General features: G+C 40.0%; 1 protein-coding gene across 1 annotated transcript in view; it reads right to left on the bottom strand.

Annotated features, from left to right (window-relative positions):
• Window positions 1–14,123: 14,123 nt before the first annotated feature.
• TRHR (thyrotropin releasing hormone receptor) overlaps window positions 14,124–25,442 on the bottom strand; it is a 30,266-nt gene continuing 18,947 nt past the window's right edge. Inside the window, exons 3-4 of the mRNA XM_020783388.3 lie at window positions 17,282–17,668; window positions 14,124–14,999 (exon numbers count right to left, since the gene is read on the bottom strand). Of these exons, the coding sequence (XP_020639047.3) occupies window positions 14,991–14,999; window positions 17,282–17,668 (396 nt within the window). The 3' untranslated portion in view covers window positions 14,124–14,990. The remainder of the gene's footprint in view (window positions 15,000–17,281; window positions 17,669–25,442) is intronic.

The following is a 25,442-nucleotide window of genomic DNA, read 5'->3' as shown; positions in this document are numbered from 1 at the left end:
GAAGGTACCAGTGAAGGACCAGATAGAATTATGCTTTTAATGCATTGAAGTAGCTCTATGTGTTCTTCTCTGATCTGCAGTACAAAATGGTCCACTACTTCTTAAGCAGCAACTGAGAGTCTGGTGGTGCAGGAGTACATGGAGATGATGGGGTCACAGTCCCTAGACAACTTGCAATGGGAGAATAACGTGTATGTGGATATGTGCAGCCAACTCTATACAACCTAGACTGTCACCTTTCAAGCATACTTACTGCACTGTTGAAGGATGTGTGTGGAAAACGAAGAAAATAATTTACATCTGTTTGGGAGGACAAGAAGCTTCTTATGGTAGCCTAGTTATCCCCTTGTTTCAAAGAGGTGCCGTTACTCATACTGCCCAGAACCTGGAAAGAGTAGAAAGAGGTGGGTCAGACCAAGGCGTGCGCATGTGCATGACATGCGTGTAATCAAGCACTCTACTCCTTCACACATGTTCCATCCAAATATCTTGGGAATCCTGCACTAGGATTTAACCCTTTCCCTTAAAACCCTCTATTAACAGCTATCATCCCAAAAGCCACTGATATTGAATTTCAGGAGTTAATGACCCACCAACTGAAAAGGCACTTCCTTCTGTATCCTAACTTATCACATCCCTTCTCTGTCTGAAGGACTCTTGCTAGCGAGGACAATGAGGGATATTCAGAAAAGGACCTGGAAGAACCCAATATGGAAGATCACTTCTTCAACATCAACCCCAAGGGAAGGAAATCAGTTGTCTACACTAATGGTGAGGAAATCTTGAGCAGAGACAGGGAAGTTGATAGGAAATAGTTAATAATATGTGTGTGTGTGGCAAATCTAACTTAAATACAGTTTCATTGATAGGAGGACATTTTAAGCAGCTAAGTTAATTTTAAATTGATGTGAAAATTCATTTACTATATAATTAGAATTTTGATAGAAGTTTATTGATCATGTAAACTTCACCTGTGAGCTTCAGAAAAATGTCAACAGTGGCATTTGCTCTTATGCATCAACTTGTGTGACTGCTGAGTAGCAGGCTTTTTAACTTCTGGCAATTGATAGCTGAGATTTATGCCAATGGCATTGTGTTCCTCTCACTGCCTACCTAAAGAGACTCGCAGCAAGGAAACATCAGCATCGCTGTATGCTTTCCCACATGTTATGTGCAATACCAGGAACTATAATAGAGGCATGCCTTCAAGTGCCACAATAAGACACCTACTCAACACAGGTGGTGATGTCAACATTGAAAAGACATTCCTTATCTAATGAGCTCTTTAGCAACTGGTTCTTCTGAGTCCCTTTTAAGTGTGAGACTCAGTAAATTATATTGGCTGAGAAAAACAGGCAAACAATAATTAAAATAGGACAGAGAGTTTCAGAAAGACATCTGAGAGTTATGAAAACTGTATGCTGCAGGACTGAGTACAGTACATAGGCAAGCACCAGAATCTGTGAAATGGACATATTGCAAAGTCAGTCCAATCCACACTACATATGTTCAACTCTTATGATCCAGAATAGGACATTATAGCCTCTCAGCATCTCTTTCACAGTTTGGAGTGGGGCAGAAGTAGACTAAAAATGCAGGCTTTCGCAAACATTATTGCCTAAAGATATATAAACAATGTCCTCTAGCTTCATCCACTTGTCACGCACAGGATGTGCTTGCTTTTTAACAGACTAAAAATGGCTGGGACAAAAATTGCCCCCAACAAATCAATCCTGTTTCGCCTGTGTGATCCCTGCCCTAACGAACTGATTGGCACTTGCTAATGGTACCACTGGGGGCAAGTAGAGAATGTTTGCTGTAACCAAAGCTGGGTAATGCTTTCGCCACTGCTATTTTGTACTTGCCCGGGGAAAGTGGTGTGGAATGCCACTAAACTGTTTGAGTTTGTAATGGCACAGTTGAGGGTACATGGTATTAGTTACCATCAAGAAGGATTCCCATGACTTACCTAAACAGGATCCAGGAATGGAGGAGAGGAATCTCTTTGAGGCTGGAGTGGCTTAGACACTTATAATCATGGGGCTTATAGGAAGTTATTTTATATTGTATTAGATCAGTGGTTCTTAACCTTTGTTACTCAGATGCTTTTGAACTGCAACTCCCAGAAACCCCAGTCAGGACAGCTGGTGGTGAAGGCTTCTGGGAGTTGCAGTCCAAAACTCCTGAGTAACCCAAGGTTAAGAACCAGTGCATTAGATCACAGATCCATGTAGCTCGGCATAGTGGATTCTGCAATGTAATGTTGTCCAGATCTGGAGGTTGAGACTGAAGAAGTCACTTGGATGAGTAGTGAAATGTTTCAACCTAACAAGAAAGACATCCAGTTGCCATGACTCAACTTCCAGATAACCTCACCTGAATGATTGAGAATCTTCACAGAAATGTTGTCCAGACTTCAGGCAAAAATCTTCCTTAGTCCCACCTGGGGACCCCTTGTATTCGCTGGCTGTCCCCCATCCAGTAAAACTCCCAGGGCCATCCTTGCTTAGCTTCCAAATCAGCTCACAATACTCATTAGTTGAGAGGTGTAACCAATGGGTCAAGGATGGCTCTGGCATTGTCTCCAGGATTAGGGGTTGGGTCTAGCTCACTCGTATTAGTTGACATGAGAAGTGAGTGCACAGCTACTGGAGATGAGCATAAAAATCAAGAGGGTTTTTGCCACCAAGCTTCCATTGGGCTTGGATCACTCTCATAAAGAAATAAAACAGCAAGTCATTTCATGAAGATGGGGGAAAAGGACATTATAACCACATTGAACTTGATTGTTTTTCATGTAAATTTGTGCCCTTAAAGGCTAATGCTGTCAGTAAATTTTATTATGAAACATCTGTGCCCATCAGGCCAATGACTAATTCAGAAACTTTCTGGAATATGATATTTTATAGCATTTCTAATGAGCACAGAAGCACAAAGAGTTCCCAGCAAACATTTTTAGTGTACAAAAAAAGAGGGGGATAGGGAGAGAAGAACTGCAGGAGAACATGGAATGGAGGGCACTGCCTGTTTCTTGAAGCATCTGCTTTCTGTGCTGAGTTCCCACCTAACTCACAGTCTTTATGGATATCTCTGATTAATATCTTCCACGTAGGAAATAAAATTTATATAACAACAAGGCTTTCCTTATCAAACAAAGACTTCCAAAATGGTAGTTGTGATGGGGAACCAGGAGTATTGTAGGTTGCCTTTCTATATCAAGATTTTTCTTTTTTAAAAAAGTGGTCCTTACTGAATATGAGTAAGCTGTAAGAAACACAGCTCTGTCATCTACACTGTGTGACTCTTCTTCCTTTGTCTGCTGAGATGGAGAAAGACATCTGTCTTTATATTCTTTGAGGTAGGATCTAATAGTTGCATACCTCAGAACATCATCATCATCCCATTCTCAAGATATTGTTGGTAAAATGCAGCTGGAATGAAGAAATCATCAATATGTTTTTAAAAGCTTGTAATAATGAGGGCAAAATGAACCTCAGAGATATCCTTTGACTTGTACTCCTGCACTGAGCAGGCGGTTGGACTTATAGGCCCCTCCCAACTTCACGATTCAATGAGTAAATTCCATGAATGCAAAGCCATCATAGGAATGCCCTGCTGCAGGTACCCACCACTGTAATGCCTCTAAATGATGGACCTGAGGAACAGCCACAGGCCTGATGCTGCATCCAGATTTAGGCAGAAGCCATTCAGCTCCAACCCCTGAAAATGTTACGCAAAGTGTGGGCAAATTTGCTGAACTTTGACATGGTAAAAACTGACAAATACCTGTTTCAGTTACAGGAGCTTCATGTTCTCATTATATTCCTTTGTTTTCTAAGTACAGTGGGGTCTTGACTTGAGAACTTAATCTGTATTGGAAGGCAGTTCTCAAGTCAAAAAGTTCTCAGGTCAAATCTGCATTTCCCATAGGAATGCATTGAAAACCATTTGATCCGTATCTGCTCTTTTCCGTCCATAGAAACTAATGGGAAGCTGCTATTCCGCCTTCGACCACTAGAGGGGGATATTTTGTTTCTTTTTTTCTTAGGTCAAGAAAGGTTCAGGGAAGGCAGGAAAAATACAGTCCAGGCAGTACAGTACCAGGCAGTCTGAAGACTGTCTCCCAATCCACTCTCTAAACGCTGGGAGGAGTGAGGAAGCAGACAGGCACCCTTTTCACTGGCCAACAGTTAACTGAAAGTTCAAATTTTGCACTTTCCCTGACTCCCACGTGGTTTTTTTCAGTTCGTAACTCAAATCTAAGTATGTAAGTCAAGTCAATATTTTCCTATGAGAGTGGTTCTTAAGTCAAAATGTTCTTAACTCAAGCCGTTCTTAAGTCAAGACCCCACCTGTAACATACCAAGAACTACTCTAGAGGTCGACAAGGTTGCTAAAAGAGCACTCAAGATATAGTGATTATTCCAGGATTTGGAACAAGCTGTCTCTTGGCATTCTAAGCCTGTCTACTGAATGACTTCAGCTAAGTCCTTGTCACCGTTCGAACCATTTTTCATTCTCCAGCTAAAGGGGTGGAGGTGCTATACATGGATTCATTCATTTCGGAGAGAAGCAAAGTCACTGCTGAGACATTTTTAAATTAAGTAAATAATGAGTTATTCATTTGTTTGCTTATTAAGCAGAGTAGTGACAAATATTCTTGTCTTCAAGCATACCATTCTGGCATCTATCAATAGAAGATTCTTTGTGGCTGCTTACTGGAGCCAGAATTTAGATAAGCATCACATTACTTGTTTGGTTACAATGAAAAGTTCAGTTTTTCATCATTATTTTTCCCCATCCCCTTCTATTCTGCATAGCAAAATAAGATAAGGACAGTTGAATGTGGAGTCTTTCTTTGCAGTCTTTTTTCTTTCTTTTTTCTCTTTTAAAAATATTTATACAAAAAGTAGCAAAAATGAAAACTAGAAAAATGTGTACCTAAAAATATATTAATAACACATAAAAATATAATTTTACATAACATCTCTCCCCTCCTCCCACCGCCGACCATCTGGAGATACAAACATTTTTTCCTCCATTTGCATAATTTCATTCCCCTTTTGAAAGTGCATTGATTGTATTCATACACAAGTCAATAAATTCTCCCCAGATATCAGTAAAAACATTATTATTTATCAAATGCTTCTTTAATTTAATATTAATATTATACATTAACTTATCGTTAATAGCGACAGTATATACCAAATGTCTTTACATCATTCATTTAATGGAAAATCATACTTTGCTTTCCTTGACAGTCTTTTAAACTTTTTGTCACATTTAAATAAATGCCTAGTTCTAATTCCATCTTACTTGGGAGTTCGTTTGCACGAATGAAGTCCAGCAGCCACGATTAAAGATGTGATGTTGTAAGAAGCCAAAGCTACTTGTTGCATCTTCGGAGTGGTTTTACCATGTTGAAAAGTGCCCTTTCTTTCCATGACTATTTTTGTGTACCTGTAGCAATTTGCCTGTTCATATAGACTGTCTTCCCTACAGGGCCATTACTAGAACAGAGCAACTACGGGTTATCTCAAGGTGCTGAAATTTAGAGAGTGCACAGATCTAGAGGCAAACCTATTAATGCTTTTAAATCCTATTCGCAGTTCTTTTCTGCCTCTCTAGAAACAGAAACGTCCTCTTTATTGGGGGGGGGGGCGGACCACATTCTGGTCATCCCTTTTCTTGGTAAGAGCACACCAGTGTCTCAGGGCAGAATGGGTGGGAGACAGTGCTGTCTGTCTCATGAGCCAGGGTTTCAAAGTACACCTTTGCTTCTCCTGCTCTCAGTCACATTGAGACAGTGACATCATTGCATACCCTAATCTGACTTGCTAGCTAGTGTTATGATGATGTTATCTCATGCACAATGTGATTTCCATCCCTTCCCCTCAATTTATTTGCTTGGTACAAGCAACATCTTCACGCAAATGAATCAAGTTGATTGTGTAAAGGTAAAGGTAAAGGTTCCCCTTGACAATTTTTGTCCAGTCGTGTTCGACTCTAGGGGCAGTGCTCATCCCCGTTTCCAAGCCATAGAGCCAGCGTTTTGTCCGAAGCCAATCTTCCGTGGTCACATGGCCACTGCGACTTAGACATGGAACGCTGTCACCTTCCCACCAAGGTGGTCCCTATTAATCTACTTGCATTTGCATGCTTTTGAACCGCTAAGTTGGCGGGAGCTGGGACAAGCAATGGGCTCTCACTCCGTCACGTGGATTCGATCTTACGACTGCTTGGTCTTCTGACCCTGCAGCACAGGCTTCTGCGGTTTAGCCCACAGCACCACCACGTCCCTGTTGATTGTGTACCTCAGTAATATTCTGGGGTCACCAATGGGATTGATTCAGGAAGTGTCATCTCCTGTAACTACAATGTTATATCTGCTTAGCAGATACCAAGCACCTGTAGTAGAATAAGTTGAGGAGTCATAACACCATTTTTAAAGACAACGAAGCTGGAAAAGTAGCCAAAGGCCCTTGTTCGGTGTGTGTGAGGGATGAAGAACATAGAAGTGAACCCTAAAGAGGGAATCAGGAAGTTGGTGGCAGAATTTGAGGAGGAGGAGGAGAGTGAGTAAAATTCCTCCTTTAGCATGGAAGGACTTGTGGAGAAAGCTATGGAGAATGACTAGCTAAGGATATCTGGTTAGATATGAATAGGATATTTTCTCTATTTGAACAATTTGAGAACTTTCTCATGTAAGCAAGTTTCTTTGACAATGCTTTTTCAATATAAGCTGACTCAAAAGGTATCAGTTCTGTTTTTTCATAATTCATAGCTCTAGCAATGTCTAGAATCCAGCAATAATTTTTGTATTGCTTTAATTAAATATCACTTCTTAAACCAAACTTCTAAGGAAATAGGTCTATGTGTATGTATTAAGAGAGCCATTAAACTGCTAAAGTGATTCTACTCCTGGAGTTGAAGAGCTGGGAAATCCAATCTTTGGGAAAAGAGGTAAAGTTATGGAGAGCCCTTATGAGGAAGAGGGGCCAAATCTTTACTGTACAGTTCTAAAGTGCAGTGGCAACAGTAATCTAAGGGAGAATGGCTTATTCAGCCCTTCTGTAATCTAGTATCATTAACATAGTCCATCTCTCCCTTGTCACATTGCTCATGTGAGCAGCAATGAATCCAAAGAGGAGATGTTGATGCTTATATGTAGGCTTTACATGTGAGTAAGAACCCTGGAAAATCTGGGTTCTTGCTCACTTGTAGATCCAACTCATGAGCCAGAATCTTTCCTTTTCAGACTTGTTGAAGCAAAGTGACAAGGGAGTGACTGGGACTAGCCACTCTTCTCTAATCATGCTAAGGATCCTTCATTCGAGAATCCCCAAACAGGTTTTGTATATTGGGGAAATTAAGCACATCTCTAAGAAATCAAGAAGAGATATGATGAGGGTTTATTGCAGACTCCCAACTTTTGTTGTCAAATAAGAGACTGGGGATTTCATAGCCTCCCTGAAGTCCATTGGACCCACTTATCAGTACATTGGGTTCCATTTATGCAGCTGCCTCAAAGCATTAGATAGCGAGCTAAGACTATCCCTTGAGCAGTTAAAATCCAATCCAAACCAAACCATGATTATCCATGATCAACAGCATCATTTCAAACTTTGGCTGCCTTCCTCCCCTCTTCCTCCTCTTCCTCCTCCTCCTCCTCCTCCTCCTCCTCTTCCTTCCTTCCTTCCTTCCTTCCTTCCTTCCTTCCTTCCTTCCTTCCTTCCTTCCTTCCTTCCTTCCTTCCTTCCTTCCTTCCTTCCTTCCTTCCTTCCTTCCTTCCTTCCTTCCTTTTTGACAGCAGTCAGGAAATCATTGCATGGATTTTCACATCAGAAAGTTTATTTTTATTTTTTTATGTTCTTATGAAAGGCAAATTCACTTCATGCAGCTGCAGGCTGTTGTTCAGCAAAACCAGTAAGACATACAATCACAGCACTTTATCTTCAGTTGTTTTCATGCTGTCTAACATGAAAGGAACAACTCACCACTCCAAAACACTTTCGTTAGTGCACTAAGCAACCAGTTTAGTCTTTCCAGAGATAATACGACTTTACAGCACAACAACATACAATATTATAAATATAAATAGAAAGTGGTCCATACCATGAGTTTGTCTAGAATGTATAAAAATTTATACTCATTGAAAAATGTATGTTTTCAAGGCAATACTACCACAGGTATCAGAATACTTACAGCAAGCCTGGAATCGTTTCAACAAATGCCATGCTTCAAATATGGAAATGAATATCATAAACTAGGAATACATTTTACATTTGATTTCATTAGCTGAGCAAAATCAAGAAGTCGTGGTTCTTTCATACTTGGGAACTATCATTGCCTACCCAAGGCATGGTGCTGCATATATAACTATTAATCCTACTTCCATGTATATGCAAAGCGCATTCAGACAAAATATTCACTGTGAAAAACTAATATGACAACATCATCTCATGCAATTTATCGCTTTCAAAATAACACATTATATTTCACTATTTTAAAAAAACCTCTATTATTTATATATATATACTGGTTGTTCACACGTATGTTCCTAAAACGGTGAGATTTGAATAATTTAGGACATCCAGACCTGTCTGTTTTCATACAATCAGGTCTCTAGTCTTTCAACACTTGGTTGCGAGACTATTGGCTGTGTATGCAGTTCAGGGAGATGACAGAAAAGATTTTATTATTTTTGGGCCCACAAGGAGAAATTTAAAAAACTCCACACATAAACTGACAGCAGGTTAAAAACAAGAACATATCAGAAATAAAGACCAGCAAACTCTCTCCTGTGCTAGGGATGATGACTAGTTCTTACTTTTTAGTATCTAAGGAATCATCCACAAATCCTATTTCCTCTCTTAAGTGATACTGATTCTATAGACTCAGGACTTCACAGCATCATTTCCCCCCTCCTCTCATTCTGCTGCACATATATAAAAAAGGACCGAGATGCATTTTCTTTTTAGATAAGAGCTAAGACACCAAAGCATAGCCAAACGTTTTCACACAACAAGAATCCTTCTATCATTCCAATGAGAAAGGCATGATTTTATTTGTTTTTGTTTTTTATGATGATGACAACACTGGCAATAAAATGTTGCCATATACAGACTGATATGGAAACTTCAACAGGTCCAGAATAGGGCTTCAGATTAGTAAAGGGAATAAATTTCCCCAATCCTGGCTGGCCTACACTGGCTTCCTATACAGTTCGTATCAGTTTTAAGGTGATGGTTCTATCATATAAAGTCCTAGACAGGACCTCATTACATGGCCGAACACCTAGCTGGTATTGCCCATCATATTCATTCCTCCCAAGCTGGATGGCTGAGGGCCTTTACCCCAAGGGAGACCTGAAATGAGAGAACAAGGATCTGGACCTTCTCAGCGGCTGTGCTCAGCCTCTGGAATGAACTGCCAACTGAAATTCACTTGGCCTCCTCATTGGCATCTTTCAATTAACTTTTAAAAACACATCTGTTAAATCAAGCTTTTCAACATTTGCCAATTTAAGAATTTGGTGACGCTCAGTCTTTTGTTAAACTGCTGCCAATTTTTAGCCTGTTTAATATTTGTTTAGTTTATTTAATGAATGTAATGTGTTTGATTATGTTGTTTTTATGTCTTGTGATTGTTGTAAGCCACCCAGAGTAGCCATTAGTTGTCCATTTTACCCCACTAATTTGTTGCCTGAATTGCGTTCAAACAATTTGACTATTTGAAGGAGTCATTCTAGAGCTTAGGATTGTCTGCTGTGCTAGAGCGTGCTAATGCACTTCCTGCATCGTAATTCTGAACGTATTTTATTTACTCACCTTCCCATGTGGTGGAAATTTTTGTTGAGCACAGGCCATACAGCCCTTTAAAACTATTTGAAAACCATTTAATCCTTTTTTCAAAAAAGTTCCAAATCCACAATCCAAGCACTGAAGCCCAAAGTACTTGAGGAAATGAATGGCTGAGGAGCGCAAGGGAAAGAGACCTAAGCAATTAAAAGGCTCTTGATCCCTCTTCAGGCTTATGGGGAAATGAACAGAAATATATGACATTGGTTAGAAAATTAAATTTTACTGTGGGGTGTTTGCTTTGGAGTGAAAAGACATTCCACTCTTTCTGCTCTTGAGATAGCTCTGTAATTACATTTTAATAATTCAAAAATACTATTATATATGAAAAATGTAATAGCTCTGTGCTGGATTATATATATTTAAATCCATGAGGGCAATGATATTGTGTGCCTTTTGTGTCTTGAAGAGAAACTAATATCCACAGAGTGCAAATGTTTGATTCTCTGTCAAACAGATTCATTCCCTCCAGTTGCAAACAGCTTCCCTATGTGAATTTATTACTGAATTACTGAAGAAGTAGTCATATTATTTCCCCTGGACAGAGAATTGCTATTAGTGTGAATGGAAGCTTTCCTTCCATCTAAACAGTAACTTCATGCAGGGGAACAATTTGGGACAAGCTCAACATAAGAACAGGATATTAAATATTTCTGCTTTCATGTTCTGGTTCTGATGCCCATCAGCTCCACTCCTCACTCTCTCCAGGACTGATATTTCCACCTTTAAACTAAATTTGTTGTTTAGTCGTTAAGTCATGTCCGGCTCTTCATGACCCCATGGACCAGAGCATGCCAGCCCTCCTGTCTTCCACTGCCTCCCAGAGTTTGGTCAAATTCATGTTGGTTGCTTCGATGACTCTGTCCAACCATCTCGTCTTCTGTCATCCCCTTCTCCTCTTGCCTTCACACTTGCCCAACATCAGCGTCTTTTCTAGGGAGTCTTCTCTTCTCATCAGATGGTCAAAGTATAGGAGCCTCAGCTTCAGAATCTATCCTTCCAGTGAGCACTCAGGGTTGATTTCCATCCGAATGGATAGGTTTGTTCTCTTTGCAGTCCAGGGGACTCTCAAGAGTCTCCTCCAGCACCAGAATTCAAAAGCATCAATTCTTCGGTGGTCAACCTTCTTTATGGTCCAGCGCTCACTTCCATACATCGCTACTGGAAAAACCATAGCTTTGAGTGTGTGGACCTTTGTTGGCAAGGTGATGCCTCTGCTTTTTAACGCGTTCTAGGTTTATCGTCTCTTTCCTCCCAAGAAGCAGGTATCTTTTAATTTCATGGCTGCTGTCACCATCTGCAGTGATAATGGAGCCCAAGAAAGTAAAATATAAATAAAACTAAATAAGTAACTGTAAAAGATACCTAATTTAACCTTAAAGGCGGCAAGTTCCTAAATCTGAAAGAATTTACACTGCTAGCAAAGGTTCACAAGTGATGAAGAAAGTTGCCGGAATCAAACATATGATTGATTTGCACCTTCCACATTTCATATTTGAGGCTAAAGGGAATGCCACTTGTATTTTATCATTTTTCTTCTCCTTTGTGTTTATTCACATATATTATTTATAGTCATTGTGCCTTGTGCATAATGTGTTTACATGGCTATTTATACTGCCCAGTTCATGGGAAAGTTACTTTTTTTCATCACTCCCAGAATCTCATGACCAGCATGGCCAGTGCCCATGCTAGCTGGGGATTACTGAAGCCATGGTCCGAAAAAAGTAACTTTTCCAGGTTTGGATATGGAAACCTCATGCACACTGCTTTGCTCTCTGTAAGGGTGAAAGGCAGTTTATAAATAATTTTAACAAACACATCTAGAAAAGTTTCTTCATTTTTCTTCCTCAAACTCCAAAATGGAAAGTTTGAGAAAATAATTTTTTTCACATGGACACATCCCCCCCGTTTATATGTTTTTGTTTTGTTTAGCTGTTAATCCCTTTCCCCCTCTTCTCTGTTGTTGTATAGTTGTTTTGTAATAGTTAATAAAAAGAAAAGAAAAAGAAAGATATTACTCCTTATATAACTTATATAACTTGGCTTGTTGTATTTTGAAATCAGTTCTTCCAGAGCCCCAGTGGGGTCCACAGATGATTTGTTTTTAATAGGGTCTGATCATATACAGATAAGCTTTCTATAAAACATGGAGATTAAATACAAAATCCTTTTCCTTGGGATACAAACTATGAACTCTTATAAATATTCATTAAAGGCACCGGGTTGCTATTTGGTATGTGTACTGCCTCCAGGCAAATGTGACAGAATCGGGGTTTTTTGTATTTCCAGGGTAACTATGGAGTTAAGCAAGGAGCCCAGGGGTACTCATGAGGGGGAGTAGCGCCCTCCATAGATATCTTGTGCTAACTCTGCCATTGGTGGAATTTAAAATTAAAAAGATGCAGTGTGACTACAAGCAGAGAAAGGGAAACTAAAGAAGATGCTGAGTTGGTGGCCAGTGAAAAGGAGAATGTGCCTTTTACCTTCAATGTGAATCTCCCTCATCTTTTCTACTGCAAAGCCATTGATTAAATGATCAAAATCTATATTGTTACTTCTGCAATCTTCCAATATCATGGACCGTATCAGAACGGAAAAAGGAAAGGGCCAGAATGCCTTTACTTTCAGACCCTGGGAAGACTGGGGAAGAGGGAAAAGAGAAAGGACACAATGTGTATAAACAAGATGGGGAGGTTTCTTTAACTTTTGTTTTTCAACAGAAGTAAACTGTTTTTCTTTTCTTCTTGAATCATAGATCTACTTATTGTGTCAATGAATGACAGAGGAGAGGACTGAAAAGGGAAGAGGATGAAGTGAAAGTCCAGGTGGTATGAAGAAATTGTAGACTTGCTAGATTTTTCTCTCAAGAAAGATTCAAAGGTGACCCTGCCCATTGCCCTTTTAAAGACCTTCACTCATTCCCTTCCCCATGACTGCCTTAGGAAACTAACCTACTTACTAATGAGACTGAGGCTCTCTCCTGGTGGCTGGGGAAAAAGAAAGGGAAAATAAAGCAGAACACTCAGCTCTGCGGAGTGCCAATGCCGTAACTAGAAGCCTTCTATCCTATCCGTACTTCAACCCTACCAAAACTCCATGTTCTGATGCAGTTGCTTCATTTGCTCTGGCCTTTGCATTTCCCATTCAAAGGAATCTTTTTCCCCCCTGGAGGAATGCACAAATAACAGATCCAGATCCAGAGAAGGATCAGGCTGGAGTATCTTCAACGAAACACATGGCAAGTCATGCACCAATCTATGTGCTATTATTTGGGTACAGATCAGTTCAAGGACCTGTTCACATCCCTGCTTGGTGTATTTGTCTTGAATGATCTCCAGACTGGTAAGACAATGAAACATATAAATGTGCATGGAGGCTATTGATTTCCCAGCTCAAATACCTGGATTGGTTAGATCTTGACATTGTTTCTCCAGCGCCCACAAGAAACCTGTGGGTAATTAGGTTTTAGTAGTGCTTGATCATAGATGGTTAGCAAATTCTTCCACTAAATGTGATATATTAACTGCATCTGTGAGACCTTTACCTCTGGCTACAAAGTAAGTAGTTCATTTGTTATCCACATGGCTTCTGTCAAATCTTGTTCTCTTTCTCGTACAATGTATATTGTTATCAATGGCCATAGTTTGCATATCTGACTGCAGCTCATTGTGACTAATTCACAACATGCCAGGACACATCTTAGTTATCTGCCTAGTCATCCGCTGCCTTGTGCAACTGAAATATGCCTGACACATCGTCTAACACAATTAGCTGCAGCAAGTTATGTCAACACCAATAGGAGTCCAGCCAATTATATATATATTTTTTTTTTAAAAAAATGGCTTTGATGATGCACTGTGATGCAAACAAAATGTATAAGCAGTATGGGATGAAAGTACTGTTCTTTAACTGTGATCAATGGCAAGATCTAACTGTGAAATAGCTACCCTCAAACTTCTAAATAGGGTGCTCCATTTCAATGTAAGCACCGCCCTGAGTACTCAGCTAAATAAATACTAGAATGGAAGGAGATGAAAGATCAGTGGGGTAGAAAAAAGAATATAGTCTTGGGGAAAGACAACTGATATCATGCTGGAGTACCTTTTTCTAATTGGGCAAAGTTGGGTACATTTGCCAATGTTTAGGTAAATGACTATAGGATAACTTACCTATTTCGTTGTGACAAGATCTGATGGAGCCAGTTTCCTCTGATGGAGCATCACCTGCTGGGACATGGCTTTTCCCAATACACCATCCTTCATGTTGAAGAATTATTATTATTTATTATTTATTTAACTTACATGCCGCCCACTCTACCCAAAGGTCTCCGACTGTGTGACCTACAATGTATTTCCTTCCAGTAGAAACTTACACTTCCTCCATCAATGGAGGAAGTAGCTAAGGGCTAAACTAGACAGTACAACTGACACATTGTTAAGAGCAGAGATCTCTCAAGAAATAAAAGACTGTTTATTCTAACTCAGGGTCCCCTAATTCCTAGTCCATCACTCTGTCCACTACACTGCACCTGGAAGTCTTCAAAAGGTGATACTGGATATCCAAGCATAAAATTGGGGCAGAAAAATAACTTATTTATCTCCTTATCTGTTTCCTGTAATGTGCAATACCACCTGAAGTATTACCATTAGGGTCTCAATCCCAGTTCCCCATCCCAACCAAAGAATACCCATTGAATCAATGGAATTTTACGCAGGTGTTGATTGTTCAACAGATGTTTCAGCCAGTTGGCCATGTTGGGACTATCAAATTTGTTTTTGGCCTGGGGCTACACTCCTAAAAGCACCCTGTCTAATACCATCCCTTAGAAATGAACAACACATTGTTTCTATAGTACATAGATTTGAAATTAATGATAGGATCCATAAGATGACATATATATTTTTTTCCTTCTTTTTTCCCCATAAAGCAAGTATAAACTACTGATACGAAGTAGCTTCCATTTGATGTGAATTAGCTTCCATTTGATGTGAATAAGAGTCAGCCTTGGAAACACTGAGCGTTATCAAATGTTACTAGAAAATAACCAGAGTGGTAGGGAGCTGAGTAATTCCATGAGAAAAATGAAGCTGGAGAAGCAAAACAGAGTGCGAGATGTAGATTCCTTTGTTTTTATATCACCTGAAATGAGAATTTGAAAGGTGTCAGAGATGTGCACGTACAGCAAAAGACGAAAACAAAAGGAGAGAAAAGCTTATATACAATCTGCTTATACTGTATACTGATATTTATTGTTTTAAAAACATGAATACTGAATTGACATATTCCAGTACTAAAGTGCTGCTTTTGATGCTGCTTGAGAAGATGGCTGTTATTATCATCATCATTCACTCACTCACTAGACAGTGAGACAGTGAATTATTATGTACCATTTCTTTAAAAGACCCTAGGAAAATACAGTGGTGCCTCGCATAATGATTTTAATTGGTTCAAAAAAAAAAACACGTTATGTGAAACATCGTTATGTGAAACACTATTTCCCATAGGAATGCATTGGAAACCGGTTAATCCGTTCCAATAGGCACGGATTGCTGTCCTTAAGCGAAAAAAACCCATAGGAAACATCGTTAAACGATACAATGTTTCCTCCATTGGAATGCATTGAAGCTGACTCAATGCATTTCAATGGCTTTGCGAAGTCAATTTTTGCAAATTTAAGTGTGTCATAAAAGGGTCAAAATGGTTTTAAATGCTTGGATTAGCTTCTGCACCCTCTAAAACGGATGCAAAAGTTAATTTGGCTTTGATCTGACTTTTTGTTAATTTATGGTGAATTTTTTTTCCCCAACTTTTGACAGCTGTCAAAATCTGACAGCTCCATTGGTTCCTATGGGGGAAGAAATAAATCACAAAAAATTAACGAAGACTCAGCAACTGTTCTAAATGCTTGGATTCGTTAGAGGACCCCCTAAGTCGTGTGCAAACCTGATTTGGCTTTGATCTGAACTTTCGTTAATTTATGGTGAATTGTTTTCTCCCCCATAGGAAAGCATGGAGCTGTCAGATTTTGACAGGTCCATTGGTTCCTATGGGCCGAAAAAAAAAATTCACCATAAATTAACGAAAAGTCAGATCAAAGCCAAATCAGGTTTGCACACGACTTAGGGGGTCCTCTAACGAATCCAAGCATTTAGAACCGTTTTTGACCCTTCTAAGACACTTTTTAAATTGAAAAAAGAAACATCATTAAGTGAAGCAGGGGACCTAAAATCGCATTCGTTATGCGAAGCATGGTCCCAAACTTCGCTAAGCGAAAATCGCCCATAGGAAACATCGTTATATGGTGCATATTATTTTCTAAAAAAACACATCGCTATGTGAATTCATCGCTAAACGAGGCACTCGTTAAGCGAGGCACCACTGTAATAGACAATAGTTCCAACCTGGAAATCAATGTATTGGTGCAGAAGTCAGTTTTCCTCAAGCAGGATAGTGTAGTATAAACTGCAGTGGTCCACAACCTTACGCCTCCACATGTTCTTGGACTACAACTCCCAGAAACCTTTACTACCACCTCTGCTGGCCAGGATTTCTGGGAGTTGAAGTCCAAGAACATTTGGAGGCCCAAGGTTGGGGACCCCTGGTATGCAATTTTTTATAAGCCATTAACCCATTCTTCATTTGCAAATCTGATTTTTTTTCAGACAGTAAAGTCTGCCTGAATCACCTCTCTCTCTCTCTCTCATAACAGGTTATCTCTAATTACACAGCCCTCAGCTAGCTGTTTGCAGGGGGCTTCAACTCATTGTCCTCATCTTCTTGTTACCGTGATTTTCTACCACTGTTTTCAAGCCCCTTTCAAACTTGCTGAAAGCACAGTTCACTTCCAGTGTCAGTTTGTACTGGGGTTGGAGTTTAGCTCTTCTGTTTTTTATAGACTATATCCGTGGTGAGAACTGCAATGGAACACTTCCAATTAGCAGTAAACAAAAACCAACCAGAACAGAACAGCTCCAGCTGAGAAGATCTGGCAAAGAAGTAGATTTCTTTAATTTTTCAAAAGGAATTTAAACAAATGTCTTAAAGAGAAGCTTCTTGCTTAAAGAGAAAAGATGTTTGCAGACAAGCATTCAAGAACATGTTTTCAGGACATGTCCACATGCAACATTTGTCCTCATCCTCTTTTTGCCAGTTGGGTCTGGAGGTCTACATAATCTATCTTGATCTGCATCTAAACTTCTCCTCAAAATGTTTAACTGCAAATCCAAGTAGACTGAGGGTTCCTTCAGCACAAACTGGCAAAATGGTGGTAGGGGAGGAAGAGAGCAACAAATGCTCCTTTTGAAAGTGTCCTAAAAGGGCAGAATACTACGTATTCTTGGTTGGACTGATCAGTTTGGTACAGGTCCATCTCTTCTTAACCATACTTTAAGCAAATGTAAACATTTGTCCCAGCTCTTTACCTCAGAAGACACACAGGTATCATCAAAGGAAGCTTTTGCAGATGACATGAAAGCATCGACGACGGTGATTTCCTCCAACTCTGTGTTGAAATGATCGGATTCCTTGATGACACTGTAGTTGAGGACCACACTGTAGCTGGTAGGCTTCTCCAACTGTTTTTGCTGGCATTTGCAGAGTTTTTTGAAGGCTGCTCTGAATTTTTGGGACATGAGGTTGTAAATCACAGGGTTAATGGCACTATTTAGGTAAATGCAGATCCTGCAGAAGAGCAGGAACCAGTTTTCTTGGAAGGGGTGGGACAGGAAAGAGTTGATAACCACGAGGGTCCTGTAGGGCATCCACAAAAGTGCAAACAGGATCACAACTACAGCCAGCATTTTGGTAACCTAGAGCAAAAGAAAAGGCATGGCCTGTAAGTGACAGAGTGGGAGGGGGAAGCAAGAGAGTTTGAAGGCAACCTCTTCCCAGTCTGGATAAGTGTGAGAAACTTGTGACTCTCTAGACATTATCAATCACAATCTCCACTATCCCCGGCCATTGGCTGGGGATAATAGGATTTACAGTTTTGTCATCACCAAAAAACTCCAGTTAAGGAAAGACAAGCAAAGCTGGTGTCTCTAGCATGTTTTCTTCAGCCCTCATTATTTCTGTTTTCTCTTTTGAAAGATATTATGTTTTCAGTTTCAAAACTGGTAGAGGAAACTCTGGTATGCAGTTATGAAAAAGCCTGAGCAAATCACAATATAGAGTGGAGTGTAGACAAGAGCCTGTGAAACGTTAAAAAGGATGAACACTGTTTCATCCACATTCTTAGACAAACCATGGACACATGGATTTATGTATGCTTCTCTAGCATAATGCTTAATCTGACTAAAGGCACACAGTCCTGTGAAAGGAAAACGTGAAAAACTACTTTTAAAGATTATAGTTCCTAGTTGTAATTGTGGCATATAAAATAGAAATTGGAGAATTTGGAGAATTCATGTCCTTGAAAGTAATTTTTCCAAGCTTTGGACTAAAGCTATCTATTTTCCTCTGAATCTAGGAGTAACTTTTTTCTTTTTCTATTATTATTATTATTATTATTATTATTATTATTATTATTATTATTATTATTATTATTATTATTATTATTATTATTATTATTATTATTATTAAGGAGAAGAAGAAGAAGAAGAAGTTACTGTCCTCTAGTCACATAACAAAAAAGAAAAAAGTAATAATTACCTATAAATACAGTTACACTTCCAATAATTTTCTTACCTATAGCATACTAATAATTTTTAAACTTTTATATATGTTCTACTTCTAACCCTACAGTTATTCAAACTAACCAGCATTTCAGCCCATTTTCCAATTGAATCTAGGAGAAACTGAATATAAATTAAATTGTAGACTGGAATGATTGAATGGGTCTCCCCCTACTTATTCATACATTTCCCACACTGCTTCATAATCTGGTTTTTTTGATATCTGAATGAGCTTAATAGTTCATGTACTTAATTTATATCATGCATTGCTTCCTTGTAGTATCCAAATTGGCATAAAACATATGTTTAAAAACAGAATGAGTTTAAAAATGCAATAGATTACAGTGATAAAACTGTATTGAGAGTTTATTATATTAAACATCAATTCAACTCAGTTTTAACAACGATTATCTAAAAACTAAAAAATAACAAAAAATAGAACACACCACATTAAAAGGTACTTGCTTATCAGGTGACCAGTGGCCAAATGCCTAGCTAAATAAAAATGTCTTTGCTTGTTTTTACAAAGACAACTGGGAAAGGAGCCAGTCTAGATTCATAGCCTGGGAACAGCCACTGAGAAGACTCTCTCATGAATTCTCACCTAGTACCACTGTGAGCATGGCAGGACTGAAATAAAGTACTGTCCTGAAGATTACAAAATTTGGCAGGCTTATATGGGGAGATACTCATATGGGGTTCCTGAACTCACTTTAGAAACAAAAATGATCGAATTTGTTAGAAGACATGACTCAATGGAAAAGACAATAATGTTAAGAGAAGCTGAAGGCAGCAGGAAAAGAAGCATACCAACCAACTCCTTAAAGGAAGCCATTAAAGGAGTTTGCAAGAGCTGAGCAGAGCTGTTATTGATATGACATTTTGGAGGTCACTCATTCATAGTGTTGCCATAAGTCGGAGGTGACTTGGTGGCACATAACAACAGCGGCAACAACTCCTAGGGAGAGATAGTTTGGCTGAACAATCATAACAGTTGTCAAAATTGTGAGACTGGGCTATTAAGCAACAAAGAAAAATTACCTGTACAAGAATGACACCTCCACACTCAACTGAGTTTGAAAATAGCCATGCTGTTTGGAAAGTTCTGGGACTTGCAGTCCAAAAAACATAACAGTTTGAAACTATGGTTGTAACTGCCTAAGCTAATCAAAGCTTCTTTACGTATAACAGGCTCACAGTCAAAAAGATTTGACCAGTCATGTGATGCTACACAATCATATGACGTTTAAGCAACTTTTTAATTATAGTGCATCCTCTGCTGAAGAATATGGAAAGAAAGAACTACCCACCTCTAACATAGATAGAACCCCAAGGAATGCCTATTCCTTACTCACATGGAGAACTGGTTTGCATAAAAATCAACAACAACAATAACAACCTTAGAATTGCAGAGGTGGAAGGGACCGTATGGATCATCCTGTCCAGTCCCTATCAAGGAGGCACACTGGGGAACTGCCAACATCTGGCTCTGATGCCAGATTCCTAAACCATTGAGTATCCAGCAGTTAACTGATTACAAACTGGAGTTGGCAAAACCAAGATGAACCTTAAAAATTAAGGGTTTTGGACCAACACAATCCTATGTGAGTGCAGTGAAGAACATTGTGCCTCCCCCCCCCCAATGTGTATGGTGGAATACTTTATGTTAGCTAGTGAGGGACGTGGTGGCGCTGCGGGCTAAACCGCAGAAGCCTGTGCTGCAGGGTCAGAAGACCAAGCAGTCGTAAGATCAAATCCACGCGATGGAGTGAGTGCCCGTTGCTTGTCCCAGCTCCCACCAACCTAGCGGTTCGAAAGCATGCAAATGCAAGTAGATTAATAGGGACCACCTTGGTGGGAAGGTAACAGTGTTCTGTGTCTAAGTCACACTGGCCATGTGACCACGGAAGATTGTCTTCGGACAAACGCTGGTTCTATGGCTTGGAAACAGGGATGAGCACCGCACCCTAGAGTCGAACACGACTGGACAAAAATTGTCAAGGGGAACCTTTACCTTTACCTTATGTTAGCTGCCCCAAATGCTTTCGATGTTGCGTATTATAGGTAAAAATCCTCTGATATATTTATTCATCGTACTGTGGTGTTTCTAATATGAACTAAGAAAATACTGAAGAACAGTCCTGAGAATACAGGTTGTAATATGATGCAGTTACACGCTTGAACTCAATGTTCCCCCTGCACTAAATTGAGAGTGCTTCATTTTATCATCTAGCCACTCAAATGGAATTTTGCGGTGAAACGATGACATGATACCAAAACAAAGAAAAGAGTCGAGCAAACACCAATCTATCGTCTCTTGAAGTCAGGCTAACAGCTATTTTCTCCCCAGAGCGCTTACTGCAGTTGAAGGTAACCGAAGTTAATGGTAATCATTGGAAGGTGATGGTTGGAACTGTTCCTCCCCCACCTTGATTCTCAAAGGGGAGGGGACCTATTTTAAAGTTAGCTTGCCCAAGGATTTGAGTTGTAAATCTCAAGTGAAGCCATGTTCAAGGCTGCTGGGCTGCTACAAACTATATATTCTGAGGATGCTTCAGCAACTCAAGCTGTCTCAAGGAAGTTGCCTCAAGCAACTGATCTGCAGTACGATGAAAGGCCTGCAAACTGTTTCACATATGTATTTGATTATCAATGCATTTTTTATTGCCACAGAGGGTTTTTAATGGGATTTTTCTGCCTTGGGTGAAAAAATGGCTTGGCTGGTCTTTGGTACTGTATAACTTGACTAGGGATGGAAAAGGTGGCCATTTGGCCTCAGGCAGCAAAATATTCAGAGGGTGGCTCATGTCACATGTTGTCAAAATGCCACCAGCATTCCCCTCTCTTTTATGTTCTTCTTTTGCCAGGAATGCCATCTGAAGATATTCTCAGAGTTATAATTCCCCAAATTAATATTTCTCAGCACTGTGTTTTGCTTGATGTTTCTTCTGGGCACAGTTCAGATTTGAACACTGATGTAAAGTAGCTTCTTCGTCCGCTACCTGAATGAGCAGTGAAACATTTCAACCTGATAAGAAAGAAGTCCAGTTGCCTCAGCTTCCAGATAACCTCACCTGGGTGACTGAGAATCTTCACAGATATAATGATCCAGAGGAAAACTGTAAAGAAAACAGAATTTGCTGCTGCTTCTTGTCCTTACTCCTGCTGGTGCTCACTCCTGCGGAAAAGTTTAAGAGGCAGTGTAGAAGGAGCAGCAGACCCAGGACTTCGCCTTTGGCCTTAGGCTTCCTGCTGGGCTGAGGGCTGGCCCCCAATGCCAAGCCTTGACACTCTGCCTCCTTTTCAAAGATAGAGGCATGCAGATTTGTGATTGGGAGACAGATCAAGCCTCTGGATTGGTCTGGCCTCTCATAGAGAGAGGGGTTTTCATTACAGCCTGGGCAAGAGAGAAGTATGTCCACAGTTGACCTGAAATGTTCAACCAAGCTTTCTTCTTCATACCCTCGGGCACTACCCCAAATGGGGCAGCAACAGGAAGGAAGGAAATAAGTATTTCCAGCAAAGTATGTGGAATTTTTCAACCCCGGACATTGGGTTCCCAGGTCAATATATGTGGACCGCTTTCCTTTTAAGCCACGCAACAGCCCTGTGAGATAGGTAAGTGATGTTGACTTTACTCAATAAGCTTTACAGGGATCCAAATCAAAATAGTCATTTAATTCTTAATTTCTGAGGTCCTAATCAATATACTGCACTGGCTGTTGGCGGCATTAAGCTGCATTCCTGTTTGTTTGTTTGTTTATTCATTTATTTATATAATACCCTGCCATTCCACTAAAAGAAAGCCACACCCAAGGCAGCTTACAAACACATATACTGTATCAGAATAAGTCCCATTGAGTATACTGGGATTTACTTCTGAGCTTGCACTGCACTGCATATGCCACAGAATATTCCACTAGAAAGAGAAATGTGTAATTTCTGTCCACATGCTGGAGTTTCCATGCATGCAGAAAGGGCATGGAATCTTTAAGGTTCCTCTATTATTGCTTTGAGTAGGAAAATAAAAATAAAGGGAGCTCTGCATTTCCTGATATTTTAATGTGTTTTCTAAGATCTTCACTACTTATGATCTACTCATGTTCTATTGCTGGGCATTCCGCGTCGTCTGCAGGAAACATCACAGAATCAGAGTTTGGAAAAATTACAATTTGGACAAGCACTCTGAAGATTCACCAGCCACTCTGTTGCTGGCCCCAGGACACATGAGTGGTCAGCCCAGTCCCAGGGGCCAGACCCTCATTAGGTCCAGCTGGGATGGAGATAATTGTATTTGTTTATGAAAACAAATATTCCCATCTCTAGTCCTGATCAATTTCTTGCCTTGGACTCAAGAGCATAAAGGACTCAGATTTGGGGGAAAGTTGGGAATGCAGTATATCTGCTATGGGTTTTACTCCAAACTTTTAAAAGAGTGATCTGGGATGCTGAAAATTAATTCAGTAGCTTGAACCTTTAAACTTTGGAGTAAAATCCGGAATGGATTCACCAGCCTCCCTGTTGTCAAGCATTTGAAGTCAGATCATTGTACACGTAGCTCAGCTGTTTTCTGATATTCTCAACTGTCACTCCTTTAACCCTAGAAGACAAGCTAGCAGCCATGAAAGTTAGAGATTATGGGGACTTTAGTCAAATATGTCTATAGTGTACCTGTTATGGGAGGCTGTCATAATCCAGCCAGAAACCTGCATTTGGCTTGGTGGGTTAAAAGTCAAAGCAGGTATTTTGTCAAAAGAAGAAAGATCTAATTTTAAAAAGCTCGATGGCCTCCGTTTGCTTTGGATCAGAGCCACAATGTATTAATTGTTCACATGGGCCTTAAGATGAGTCATTTCTTCTCTTCCCTTTTCACATAAGAATATAACTTATGCATAGTAAAGGAGTTATATGAAGTGTTTGACCTCATCTGTTTTCCTGTTTTTACCACCATTCATTAAGGCCCTTTCAGGAATACTGAAGCAGTTCTATCTAGCTTCACTAAAAACCCTCCAGTGTTCAGTCATTTGGGAATCTTTTTCGTCCAAAAACATTTTAAAAGGCTATTATTATGAAGCCTCTTCATGTTTTAATTTAGGGCTGCAATTTCAAACCAAGAGAGAGCAAGAGAGAAAGTCTTTCTTTTCTGGTTTTTCATCCCTGAAAGTGTGACCCTTTTCAATGTTTTAGGTGTTGTTCTTTGCAAATTTGATAATACTCTGCCATGTGCACAATACTTCCAATTAACTAAGTGCTGTCATTGCTCCTCCCTTTGTATTATGGCGGACAAGAGAAGGCCCATGTACTTCTAGCTAATTTAATACCTCTACATTAGGGAACTAGTACACTCTTTCAAGAATGCCAGCCTTGTTTGGCATAGTGCTTGGAGAGCCTTCATATGTGCTCTTTAATCACCAAAGCAAAGGCTGGGCCACTTTGCTTAGGCCATTTTCTAAAACATCCTGTCCATTAATGATGCTATACAATCACTATCATTTGTGGCTCCTATTATATATATAGGAGATAGGCACAAAGCTCTTTGTAGCACTGCATCCCAATTAGTACACAATGCCCTGCATTTCCTCCTTCCTCCCCCTTGGTTGGCTGCTCCACTCGCAAGCCTTGGTGTGCTGCCTGGGGTATCCTTGGTAGCCAACTTCCACTCTGGAACTTGGACTTCTTTTCTCTGCCTCCTCCAGCAGCCGACTGCTCACTGGCTGCACAGGGAGAAGTCCTGTACTGCCTCCTTGTCTGAGTGGTTGACTGCCAGAGAAAGTGGGAAAGCGAAACCTAAGCTCCTGCCCAGACTGGAAGCTGGAGACAGAGGATGACTCAAGGCTTACAAGTGGGGCAGCTGGCTGGGGGGAGGAAACACACAAATAATGCAAATTGTGCAAAATACTGATGATGGCACCTTCTTTGCTGCTAAGACTTTTCAGGATCGGGAGCTTCTCTAAGGGAAAGGAGAAAAAGTCTTGCCCAAAGACAATTTGTGCAAATTGCACACATCTTGATGGGGGGGGGGGGGGAAGAAAGCTCTCTTTTCTACTCATGGGGCTTAAACACTCCTCTTTGAGGTATCATGTTGAGTTGAGACAGCCTAAATTTGGAAGAATGAAAGATTTATCAAATATTCTTTGCATCCCAGGGCTACAGTTTACAAAAGATTCTGCCAAATAAAACTTGTTAACTTTAAGATACCACAAGACGTGTTTTTGCCATTTAGCACCTTATTATCAAGAATCCACAGTCTCTGCATTCTTTCCTCTGTCCTCAGGGAGCCTACTTAATCAGATGGGAAAATGGCAGGGTAGTTAACTCACTAAGGGTTGTGATGTTCTTTTCATAAGATTGTAAACTCCTTGAGAAGTGACCTCACTTCATTGCTTAGGCCACTTGGTAAAATATCCTGTCCATTAATGATGCTATGCAATCACTACCATTAATAAAAAGCTATGAATGAGTCATAATACTAAGAATGAGAAGATAGCAACATGATTGCAAAAAGCTCAAAATTTGTAAAAGAAAAGAAAAAACCCAATCTGCAGAGGACTGAATGGGGGTCTTCCATCACCTAGAAGTATCCTGTTGAAGACAGAACATGTTTAGTGGCCATGAAATTCAGAGTGTTGGGGATGAGATAAAATTGAAGAGAGGAGGACGGAATAGATTATTCTCAAAGGGCCAGGTTTGACTGGCTAGCTGGTAAGTGGAACAGGAGCATCTCATAGCTTGGCAAAGCAACCTGAACTTCAGCCACTAGCTGCCTGGGGCATTCCAGGAGATGCATTCTGGCAGAGTAACTTTACCAAGTGCCAACTAATACTGCAACATTTTGTTGGAGTTTCCTCTCACTCTTGTCACATACATCCTAGAAAAAGAGAAACAGAGCCGTGTCTCCTTGGTGCTATAG

This window comes from Pogona vitticeps, chromosome 4, assembly GCF_051106095.1.
Source record: "Pogona vitticeps strain Pit_001003342236 chromosome 4, PviZW2.1, whole genome shotgun sequence".
Taxonomy (NCBI): domain Eukaryota; kingdom Metazoa; phylum Chordata; class Lepidosauria; order Squamata; family Agamidae; genus Pogona; species Pogona vitticeps.
The sequence above is the reverse complement of the archived record's forward strand: the minus strand, read 5'-3'. Positions and strand labels throughout refer to the sequence as shown.